Source organism: Delphinapterus leucas, chromosome 12, assembly GCF_059928025.1.
Source record: "Delphinapterus leucas isolate spDelLeu-1000000601 "Yukka" chromosome 12, BTC_Dleu_Yukka2, whole genome shotgun sequence".
In the NCBI taxonomy this organism is placed as follows: domain Eukaryota; kingdom Metazoa; phylum Chordata; class Mammalia; order Artiodactyla; family Monodontidae; genus Delphinapterus; species Delphinapterus leucas.
In genome coordinates, this window is record NC_143140.1 from 25,572,510 (window position 1) to 25,584,922 (window position 12,413).

The window sequence follows — 12,413 nt, forward strand, 5'->3', positions numbered from 1 at the left end:
GAAAGAAGACATGGACTCTGGTTGCAAATAATGCATACCAGTCTCTTGGAGAGATAAAAGGAAGTAATGGCCACTGGGAATGCAGGCAGCCAGGGAGGGCTGTCCCTGACCTGGTGGATAGGACCTCCCTGAGGCCGTTGCCTGCTGACCTCCTGAACGTAGTCAAGGACAATGTGGATGCGTTAACAGACTCTACACTTGCCTTTCTCCATTTCTGCAGGTGGAGATGTCTGCCCAGAGGTTAGTTTCTAATGGGACGTCCCAGCAATCTGCATCTAATTCTGATTACACCTGGGAATATGAGTATTATGAGATTGGACCAGTTTCCTTTGAAGGACTGAAGGCTCACAAATGTAAGTCTTGTGCAATTCCCCATTGTAACCATGATGTGTGTTCGCTTTAACCTGTGAAATCCCCAGTGTTTACTTTTCCTGAACATTCTTTTTATAGAAATGTGTCCTCTACCCCCAAATCCCTGGAAAACACCCCCTCCAAATATAGGTTTATTGCTCAAGGATGTATAATATGAGTGACGAAGAACTTGAAAGATTCCCTTAGTGGCGGAACATGAATCAATGTCACTTTCAAATGAGATTTTTAAAAAATTAATGATGCCAGCTCTCCAAAACCATGTGAACATTTGGACCATCAAAAATGTGTACACAAATAGAATCTGGAACTCTAATTTGAAGAACCTTCTCTTGTAACAGTCTGCAACATCCTTTCAGCCCCACTGGGTTTCTGGGGCTGTGGAAAGCAGTCTGTCTGTGTGTGTTTGTAGTGTTGGACCAGAATAGCCTGCAGTCATTCCCAGCTCTGTGTTATAGGCATGCATTGTGCTTTGTGTTATTGGAGTGATTAATGATCCAGCACAGAGCAAGGAAATATAACTCTATGAAAGGTTACCTTCCACCTCCAGTCATAACTGCCTGCTGACTGGCCAGCATGAAGTAGCTCAGTTTCCTTAAGCAGAGTTGACATGATAAGCAGAAAGTGCTGCCCATTACCAGGTCCTGTCGTGGTTACCCCATAAATGTTCCAGAGATGTTTGCTTGTTTCAGAATGAATGTCCACAGCACCATAAAAATCGTAGGTTCTTATCTGGCTCAGCTTAATGAAACATGATAGGAAATACAAGAGAGACTAGAATTGAAGATGCAAATGTGGCAAAGGAAATGCTTTCACTTCTTTTGTGTTTCCTGGCCGCTGCCACTCTAAGCTGTCTTGGCATTCATGGTTCCTCACTCCTACTTGCAAAGTGGGCTTTCTATTTTTTTCAGCTTCATTGAGGTATACTTGACAAATAAAATTGTAATATATTTAAAGTATACAAAGTGATAATTTGATATATATTGTGAAAAGATTCCCCCCGTCGAGTTAATTAACACATCCATCACCTCAGGTATGTATTTGTTTGATTGTTTATTCATTGTGAGAACATTTAAGTTCTATTCCCTTGCAAATTTCAATTGTACGAAACAGTGTTATCAACTATACTTTCCATGTTATACATTAGATCCTTAGATCTTATTCATCTTGTAGCTGAAAGTTTATACTCTTTTACCAACCTCTCCTGATTTCCCCAATCCCCCAGCCCCTGGCAACCACTTTTCTACTCTATTTCTATGAGTTCGACTTCTTTTCTTTTTTCTAGAGTCTACATATAAGTGATATCATGCACTATTTGTCTTTCTCTGTCTTGCTTATTTCACTTCATATAATGCCCTCCAGTTTCACAAATCTTGTCATAAATGACAGTATTTCCTTCTTCTTAAAGGCCAAATAATACTCAAATATCTATTTATCTATCTATCTATCTATAACATTTAATTAATCCATTCATCCATGAATAGACAGTTAGGTTGTCTCCATACCTTGGCTATTGTGAATAATGTTACAATGAACATGGGAGTATAGATAACCTCTTCAAGATAACGCTTTCATTTCCGTTGGATATATATCCAGAAATGGGAAAGCTGGATGATATGGTAGCTCTACTTTTAATTTCTTGAGGAAATTTCATGCTGTTTTTCATAGTGGCTGCACCAGTTACATTCCTACCCACAGTGCACAAGGGCTCCCTTTTCTCCACATCCTCACCAACAGTTGTTATCTCTTGTCTTTTTGGTAACAGACATTCTAACAGTGGTGAGATGATATCTTCTTGAGGTTTTGAATTGCATTTTTCTAAAGATTAGCAATGTTGACCACATTTTCATGTACCTGTGGACCATTTGGATATCTTCTTTGGAAAAATGTCTATTCAGGCCCTTTGCCCATTTTTAAATTGCATTGTTTTTTTGCTATTGAGTTGTATGAGTTCCTTGTATATTTTGGGTATTAACCCCCTACCAGATATGTGATTTGCAAATGTTTTCTCATATTCCATAATTTGCCTTTTCATTTTGTCGATGATTTCCTTTGCTGTGCAGAGGCTTTTTAGTTTGATGTACTCCCACTTGTTTATTTTTGCCTTTGTTCCCTTTGCTTTTGGTGTTAAATCCAAAAACTCATTACCAAGAGTGATGTCAAGGAGCTTACCCCTATGTTTATGACCATTATTTTGAATTCTCACTAAGATCTGTTTCTGGAGATTTATCTTATTCTTTTGTTTGGAATATATTCCTCTATTTCTTCAGTCTCCTTGACTCTCTGTTTTGGTTTCTGTGCATTAGATAAAAGAACCACCACTCCCAGTCTAGCAGAGTGGTCTTATATAGGAAATGAACCTTGTCATTCAGCCAGGCCTGAGATCTTAGTTTTCTCTCAAACTTGTATGATTGTTCAAGCAAACTTCTTTGTATTAGTAGCTCCTAGTAATTGAGAGTGTGTCAAGACCTGTCTGTGTCTGGAAGGAGAGGATTGTGGTCAGTGCCTAGATGCAGTTTGATTAGAAGCAGAACCTCAGGCAGCAGCTGCAGAGTAAATAGTTAAATTCTTTCCAGGGAGAAACTGGGAAATGGGCATTTTGTCTGCTCCTTCTGTGCTGAGCCTGGTGGAGAGCCATGGAAGGGTCTGTCAGGCTTTTTAAGAACTACAGTCCTGTCGGACTCATGGCTATCAGAGCTAGGATATCAGGCAGTCCCTTGGGCAGCAGCTGCAAAAGCTGGGGCGCCAGACTTGTATAAAAGCTCCTTCCAGGGAGATACTGACAACTTGGTTTTTTATTATTGGAGTGGGCTAGAGGAAGAAGGCAGGGAAGTATCTGTTGGCTTCACTGGTCCCTGGGAACGATCACAGCTGGCCCTTAGATGCCTGATAAATTAGAAGTCTGGCCCTCAGGTATCATCTTCTAAAGTAAGCAGATAAACCCCTTTCAGAGAAAGACTGGGAAATGGGTGTTTTTGCCTGCTCCCCCTGCACTGAGCCCTGGGGAGATAGTCATGTGTGCTCATGAAGAGCTGCTCCTTTGTTTGCTATAACCTTGGATTCTCATGGACAAAAGCCCTGTCTGCTTTCAGAGCTAGATGTTTAGGAGGCTTGTCTCTCTAGTGGGAGTCTTTTATTTTTAATTGAGGTAAAATTGGTACATAACATTATGTAAGTGTCAGGTGTACAAAATTATATTTAACATCTGTGTACACTACAAAGTGATCATCACCAAAGGTCTAGTTATCCACCATCACCATACAGTTGACCCCTTTTACCCATTTCACCTGTCCCCTAACTCCCTTCCCCTCTGATAACCACTGATCTGTTTTTTGTGTCTATCAATTTTTTTGTTTGTTTTGTTTGTTTGTTTTAGATTCTACATATGAGTGAAATTATACAGTATTTGTCTTTCTCTAGTGTATTTGCTTTTCTCTAGTGTATCTCACTTAACATAATACCCTCACGGTCTATCTATGTTGTCTCAAATGGCAACATTGCATTCTTTTTTATGACTGAGTAATATTCCATTTTCTCTGTGTGTTTGTACCATCTTCATTATCCATTCATCCATTGATGGACCCTTAGGTTGTTTCCAAATCTTTGCTATTATAAATAATGCTGTGGATTTGTTCAAGATGGCAGAGTAGAAGGATGTGCTCTCACTCCCTCTTGTGAGAGCACTGGAATCACAACTAACTGCTGAACAGTCATTGACAGGAAGATGCTGGAACTCACCAAAAAAGATACCCCACATCCAAAGACAAAGGAGAAGCCACAATGAGATGGTAGGAGGGGCGCAACACAGTAAAATCAAATCCCATAACTGCTGGGTGGGTGACTCACAAACTGGAGAACACTTATACCACAGAAGTCCACCCACTGGAGTGAAGGTTCTGAGCCCCACGTCAGGCTTCCCAACCTGGGGGTCCGTCAACGGGAGGAGGAATTACTAGAGAATCAGACTTTGAAGGCTGGCGGGATTTGATTGCAGGACTTCGACAGGACTGGGGGAAACAGAGACTCCACTCTTGGAGGGCACACACAAAGTAGTGTGTGCATCGGGACACAGGGGAAGGAGCAGTGGCCCCATAGAGACTGAACCAGACATGCCTGCTAGTGTTGGAGCATCTCCTACAGAGGCGGGGGGTGGCTGTGTCTCACCATGAGGACAAGGACACTGGCAGCAGAAGTTCTGGGAAGTACTCCTGGCGTGAGTGCTCCCAGAGTCCGCCATTAGCCCCACCAAAGAGCCCCGGTAGGCTCCAGTGTTGGGTTGCCTCAGGCCAAACAAGCAACAGGGAGGGAACCCAGCCCCACCCATCAGCAGACAAGTGGATTAAAGTTTTACTGAGCTCTGCACACCAGAGCAACAGCCAGCTCTACCCACCACCAGTCCCTCCCATCAGGAAACTTGCACAAGCCTCTTAGATAGCCTCATCCACTAGAAGGCAGACAGCAGAAGCAAGAAGAACTACAATCCTGCAGCCTGTGGAACAAAAACCACATTCACAGAAAGATAGACAAGATGAAAAGACAGAGGACTATGTACCAGATGAAGGAACAAGATGAAACCCCAGAAAAACAACTAAATGAAGTGGAGATAGGCAACATTCCAGAAAAAGAATTCAGAATAATGAATGATAGTGAAGATGATCCAGGACCTCGGAAAAAGAATGGAGGCAAAGATCGAGAAGATGCAAGAAATGTTTAACAAAGACCTAGAAGAATTAAAGAACAAACAAACAGAGATGAACAATACAGTAACTGAAATGAAAAATACACTAGAAGGAATCAATAGCAGAATAACTGAGGCAGAAGAATGGATAAGTGACCTGGAAGACAGAATAGTGAAATTCACTGCTGCAGAACAGAATAAAGAAGAAAGAATAAAAAGAAATGAAGACAGCCTAAGAGACCTCTGGGACAACATTAAATGCAACAACATTCGCATTTTAGGGGTCCCAGAAGGAGAAGAAAGAGATAAAGGACCCAAGAAAATATTTGAAGAGATTATAGTCAAAAAATTCCCTAAACTGGGAAAGGAGATAACCACCCAAGTCCAGGAAGCACAAAGAGTCCCACACAGGATAAACCCAGGGAGAAACACGCCAAGACACATAGTAATCAAATTGGCAAAAATTAAAGACAAAGTATTGAAAGCAGCAAGGGAAAAACAACAAATAACATAGAAGGGAACTCCCATAAGGTTAACAGCTGATTTCTCAGTGGACACTCTACAAGCCAGAAGGGAGGGGAATGACATTTAAAGTGATGAAAGGGAAGAACCTACAACCAAGGTTACTCTCCCTGGCAAGGATCTCATTCAGATTCGATGGAGAAATCAAAAGCTCTACAGACAAGCAAAAGCTAACAGAATTCAGCACCACCAAACCAGCTCTACAGCAAATGCTAAAGGAACTTCTCTAAGTGGGAAACACAAGAGAAGAAAAGGACCTACAAAAACAAAGCCAAAACAATTAAGAAAATGGTCATAGGAACATACATATCGATAATTACCTTAAACGTGAATGGATTAAATGCTCCAACCAAAAGACACAGCCTCACTGAATGGATACAAAAACAAGACCCATATATATTCTGTCTACAAGAGACCCAGTTCAGACCTAGGGACACATACAGACTGAAAGTGAGGGGATGGAAAAAGATATTCCATGCAAATGGAAATCCAAAGAAAGCTGGAGTAGCAATACTCAATATCAGATAAAATAGACTTTAAAATAAAGAATGTTACAAGAGACAAGGAAGGACACTACATAATGATCAAGGGATCAATCCAAGAAGAAGATATAACAATTATAAATATATATGCATCCAACATAGGAGCACCTCAATACATAAGGCAACTGCTAACAGCTATAAAAGAGGAAATTGACAGTAACACAATAATAGTGGGGAACTTTAACACCTCACTTACACCAATGGACAGACCATCCAAACAGAAAGTTAATAAGGAAACACAAGCTTTAAATGACACAATAGACTAGATAGATTTAATTGATATTTATAGGACATTCCATCCAAAAACAGCAGATTACACTTTCTTCTCAAGTGCGCACAGAACATTCTCCAGGATAGATCACATCTTGGGTCACAAATCAAGCCTCAGTAAATTTAAGGAAATTGAAATCATATCAAGCATCTTTTCTGACCACAACGTTATGAGATTAGATATCAATTACAGGGGAAAAAACGTAAAAAACACAAACACATGGAGGCTAAACAATACGTTCCTAAATAACCAAGAGACCACTGAAGAAATCAAAGAGGAAATCAAATACCTAGAGACAAATAACGATGAAAACACGATGATCCAAAACCTATGGGATGTGGCAAAACCAGTTCTAAGAGGGAAGTTTATAGCAATACAATCCTACCTCAAGAAACAACAAATGGGCTTCCCTGGTGGCGCAGCGTTTGAGAGTCTGCCTGCCGATGCAGGGGACATGGGTTCGTGCCTTGGTTCAGGAATATCCCACATGCCGTGGAGTGGCTAGGCCCATGAGCATGACCACTGAGCCTGCGTGTCCGGAGCCTGTGCTCCGCAACGGGAGAGGCCACAACAGTGAGAAGCCCGTGTACCACCAAAAAAAAAAAAAAAAAAAAGAAACAACAAACATCTCAAATAAACAATCTAACCTTACACCTAAAAGAACTAGAGAAAGAAGAACAAACAAAACCCAGTTAGTAGAAGGAAAGAAATCATAAAGATCAGAGCCGAAATAAAAAAAATAAACAAAGAAAACAAAGCAAAGATCAGTAAAACTAAGAGCTGGTTCTTTGAGAAGATAAACAAAATTGATAAACCATTAGCCAGACTCATCAAGAAAAAGAGGGAGAGGACTCAAATCATTAAAATTAGAAATGAAAAAAGAGAAGTTACAACAGACACCACAGAAATACAAAGGATCCTAAGAGACTACCACAGGCAACTCTATGCCAATAAAATGGACACCCTGGAAGAAATGGACAAATTCTTAGAAAAGTATAACCTTCCAAGACTGAACCAGGAAGAAATAGAAAATATGAACAGACCAATCACAAGTATTGAAATTGAAATTGTGATTAAAAATCTTCCAACAAACAAAAGTCCAGGACTAGATGGCTTCACAGGTGAATTCTATCAAACATTTAGAGAAGAGCTAACACCCATCCTTCTCAGACTCTTGCAAAAAGTTGCAGAGGAAGGAACACTCCCAAACTCATTCTATGAGGCCACCATCACCTTGATACCAAAACCAGACAAAGATACTACAAAAAAAGAAAATTACAGACCAATATCACTCATGAATATAGATGCAAAAATCCTCAACAAAATACTAGCAAACAGAATCCAACAACACATTAAAGGATCATACACCATGATCAAGTAGGATTTATCCCAGGGATGCAAGGATTCTTCAATATACACCATATTAACAAACTGAAGGAGAAAAACCATATGATCATCTCAATAGATGCAGAAAAAGCTTTTGACAAAATTCAACACCCATTTATGATAAAAACTCTCCAAAAGGTGGGTATAGGGGGAACCTACCTCAACATATTAAAAGCCATATATGACAAACCCACAGTAAACATCATCCTCAATGGTGAAAACCTGAAAGCATTTCCTCTAAGATCAGGAACAATACAAGCATGTCCACTCTCATCACTATTATTCAACAAAATTTTGGAAGTCCTAGCCACGGCAGTCAGAGAAGAAAAAGAAATACAAATTGGAAAAGAAGAGTAAAACTGTCACTGTTTGCAGATGACATGATACTATACATAGAGAATCCTAAAGATGCCACTAAAAAACTACTAGAACTAATCAATAAATTTGGTAAAGTTGCAGGATACAAAATTAATGCACAGAAATCTCTTGCATTCCTATACACTAATGATGAAAAATGTGAAAGAGCCAAGGGGGGAAAGTGGCGGGGCAGGGGGGAGAGGTGGGATGAATTGGGAGACTGGGATTGACATATATACACCAATATGTATAAAATGGATAACTAATAAGAACCTGCTGTATAAAAAAAATTAAATTAAAAAAATAATGCTGCAATGAACATAGGTGTTTATACATCTTTGCGAATTAGTGTTTTCATATTCTTCAGATAAATACCTAGAAGTAGAATAGTTGGATCATATGGTAGTTCTATTCTTAATTTTTTGAGGAATCTCCATATTGTTTTGTATAGTGGCTGCACCAATTTACATTCCTACCAATAGCGCTCAAATGTTCCCTTTTCTTCTCATCCTCTCAAACACTTGCTATTTCTTGTCTTGAGAGCCACTCTAACAGTTGTAAGGTGATATCTCATAGTGGTTTTGATTTGAATTTCTCTAATAGTTAGTGATATTGAACATCTTTTCATGTGCCTTTTGGCCATCTGTATGTCTTCTTTGGAAAGATGTCTATTCAGATCCTCTGCCCATTTTTTAGTAGAGTTGTGTGTGTTTTTTGTTGTTGTATTGTCTGTGTTCTCTATATTTTTTATATTAACCCCTTTTGCATATATGATTTACAGATTTCTCCCATTCAGTAGGTTGCCTTTTTGTTTTGATGATGGTTTCCTTCACTGTGCAGAAGCTTTTTAGTTTGATGTAGTCCCATTTATTTATTTTGCTTTTGTTTCCCTTGCCTTTGGAGTCAGATCTCTAAAAACATCACTAAGAATGATGTCAATAAGGTTACCACCTATGTTTTCTTCTAGAAATTTTATGGTTTCAGTTCTTATATTTAAGCCTTTAATCCATTTTGAATTAATTTTTGTGTATGGTATAAGATAGTGATCTAGTTTCATTCTTTTGCATGTGGCTGTCCAGTTTTCCCAACATCATTTATTGAAGAGACTGTCCTTTCCCCATACTATGTCCCTGGCTCCACTGTCATAGATTAATTGTCCATATATGTGTGGGTTTATTTCTGGGCTCTCTCTGTTCTTCATTGATCTGTGTGTCTGTTTTTATGCCAATATCATACTGTTTTGATACTATAGCTTTGTAGTATATTTTGAAATCAGGGAGTATGATTCCTCCAGGTTTGTTCTTTCTCAAGATTGCTTTGACTATTCAGGAACTTTTGTGGTTCCATACAAATTTTAGAATTATTTGTTCTAGTTCTGTGAAATATGTCATTGGTATTTCATTAGGGATGGCATTGAATCTGTAGATTGCTTTGCATAGTATGGACATTTTAGCAATGTTAATTTTTCCAATCCTTGAATGCAGAATATCTTTCCATTTATTTGTGTCTTCTTCAGGTATTTTTTGTCAGAGTCTTACAGTTTTCAGCATAGAGATTTTCACCTCCTTGGTTAAATTTATTCTTAGGTATATTATTCTTTTTGATACAATTGTAAATGGAATTGTTTTCGTAATTTCTACTTATGATAGTTCATTATCAGTGTATAGAAATACCAGAGTTTCTGTATATTGAGTTTGTATCCTGCAAGTTTACTGAATTCATTTTTGTAGTTGTAACAGTTTTTTGGTGGAGTCTTCAGGGTTTTCTACATATAGTATCATGTCAGCTGCAAATAGTGAAAGTTTTACTTGTTCCTTTTCAGTTTGGATGCTTTTTATTTCTTTTTGTTGTCTAATTGCTAAGACTTCCAATACTATGTTGAATAAAAGTGACAAGTGTGGGCATCCTAGTCTTGTTCCTGGTCTTAGAGGAAGAGCTTTCAGTTTTTCCCTGTTGAGTATGATGTTAGCTGTGGGTTTGTTATATTGATACATGGCTTTTATTAAGTTGAGGTATATTTCCTCCATACCCACTTTTTTTCCCCATGCTATTCTGTTACATTTAATCTCAGCAACTTGCATCCAAGAACTCATTCAAGAGAACATTATATAAGTTTATAAGCCATATTAAGTTGTACTAAAAAAGCTTTGCTCTCCTATAAACAGCCCTGAAAAACATGGTGTTTCTATTTGGTACTTAGATGATACTTTTTAAAAAAATTAAAGTATAGTTGATTTACAATGTTGTGCCAATCTCTGCTGTATAGCAAAATGACTCAGTTATACACATACATGCATTCTTTGCCATTATGGTTTATCCCAGGAGATTGGATATAGTTCCCCGTGCTATACAGTAGGACTTTGTTGTTTATCCATTCAAAATGTAATAGTTTGCATCTACCAACCTCAAACTCTAACTTGATCCCTCTCCCTCCCCCCTCCCCCTTGGCAACCACAAGTCTGTTCTCTATAGCTGTGAGTCTATTTCTACTTTGTAGATAAGTTCATTCGTGCCATATTTTAGATTCCATACATATGTTATATCATATAGTATTTGTCTTTCTCTTTCTGACTTATTTCACTTAGTGTGATCATCTCTATCTGCATCCATGTTGCTGCAAATGACATTATTTCATTCTTTTTTATGGCTGAGTAATATTCCATTGTATATATGTACCCCATCTTCTTTATCCTTTCATCTGTCAATGGACATTTAGGTTGTTTCCATGTCTTGGCTATTGTGAATAGTGCTGCTATGAACATAGGGGTGCATGTATCTTTTTGAATTATAGTTTTGTCTGGGTAGGAGTGGGGTTGCTGGATCATATGGTAGGTCTATTTTTAGTTTTCTGAGGAACCTCTGTGCTGTTTTCCATAGCAGCTGCACCAACTTACATTCCCACCAACAGTGTAGGAGGGTTCCCTTTTCTCCATACCGTCTTCAACACTTGTTATTTGTAGGCTTTTTAATGATGGTCATTTTGACTGGTGTGAGGTGGTACCTCATTGTAGTTTTGATTTGCATTTCTTTAATAATTAGTGATGTTGAGCATCTTTTCATGTGCCTATTGGTCATCTGTATGTCTTTTTGGAGAAATGTCTATTAATATAGTCACTTTGTTGAGAGTTCTTGTAAATGGATGTCAACTTTTGTCAAATGCTTTTTATGCAACAATTGATATGATCATGTGATTTTTATCTTTCATCCTGTTAATGTGGTGTATCATGTTGATTGATTTGCAGATACTGAACATTTTTGCATCCCTGAAATAAATCTCTCTTGTTCATGGTGTATGATCTTTTTAATGTATGTTAAATTCAGTTTGCTAATGTTTTGTTGAAGATTTTTGCATCTATTTTCGTCAAAGATATTGGCGTGTGATTTTTTTTCCCTTGGTATTCTTGTCTGGTTTTGGTATCAGGATAATATGGCCTTGTAAAATGAGTTGGAAACATTTCTTCCTCTTAATTTTTTTGGAACAGTTTGAAAAGCATAGGTATTAAATCTTCTTTGAATGTTTCGTAGAATTCACCAGTGAAGTCGCCTGGTCCTATACTTTTGTTTGTTTGGAAGTTTTTTAAAATCACTGATTCAATCTCCTTATTAGTAATTGGTCTATTCAGATTTTCTATTTCTCCATAATTCAGTCTTAGAAGATTGTGTGTTTCTAGAAACATCCATTTCTTCTAGGTTGTTGAATTTGTTGGTATATAGTTGTTCTTAGGAGTCTCTTATAATCTTTTCTATTTCTGTGGTATCAGTTGTAATTTCTCCTCTTTCATTTCTGACTTTGATTCTTCTCTGTTTTTTTTCTTGGTTAGTCTAGCTGTTGGCTTGTTGATTTTGTTTATCTTTTCAAAGAACCAGCTCTTAGTTTCATTAATCCTTTCTATTTTTTTCATTTATTTTGGGTCTGATCTTTATTATTTCCTTCCTAATGCCAACTTTGAACTTTGTTCTTTGTTTTCTAGATCGTTTAGGTGTAATGTTAGATTGTTTATTTGAGATTTTTCTTGTTTCTCATGGTAGGCCTGTATTGCTATGAACTTCCCTCTTAGAATCGCTTTTGCTGCCTCTTAGAGATTTTAGTATGTCATATTTTTGTTTTCATTTGTCTTTAGGTATTTTTAAATTTCTCCTTTGATTTCTTCAAAGATTCATTGGTTGTTCAGATTAAATGTTGTTTAATCTCCACATTTTTGTGGTTTTTACAATTTTTTTCCCATATTTGATTTCTAGTTTTATACCATTGTGGTTGGGAAAGATGCTTAATATCATTTCAAACATC

The 12,413-nt window shown here is 37.8% G+C and overlaps 1 protein-coding gene across 1 annotated transcript in view; it reads left to right on the forward strand.

Annotated features, from left to right (window-relative positions):
* The first annotated feature begins 223 nt into the window (after positions 1-223).
* Positions 224-12,413, forward strand: part of MRAP2 (melanocortin 2 receptor accessory protein 2) — a 38,640-nt gene continuing 26,450 nt past the window's right edge. Inside the window, exon 1 of the mRNA XM_022562354.2 lies at positions 224-353. Coding sequence (XP_022418062.1) covers positions 227-353 — 127 coding nt within the window. The 5' untranslated portion in view covers positions 224-226. The remainder of the gene's footprint in view (positions 354-12,413) is intronic.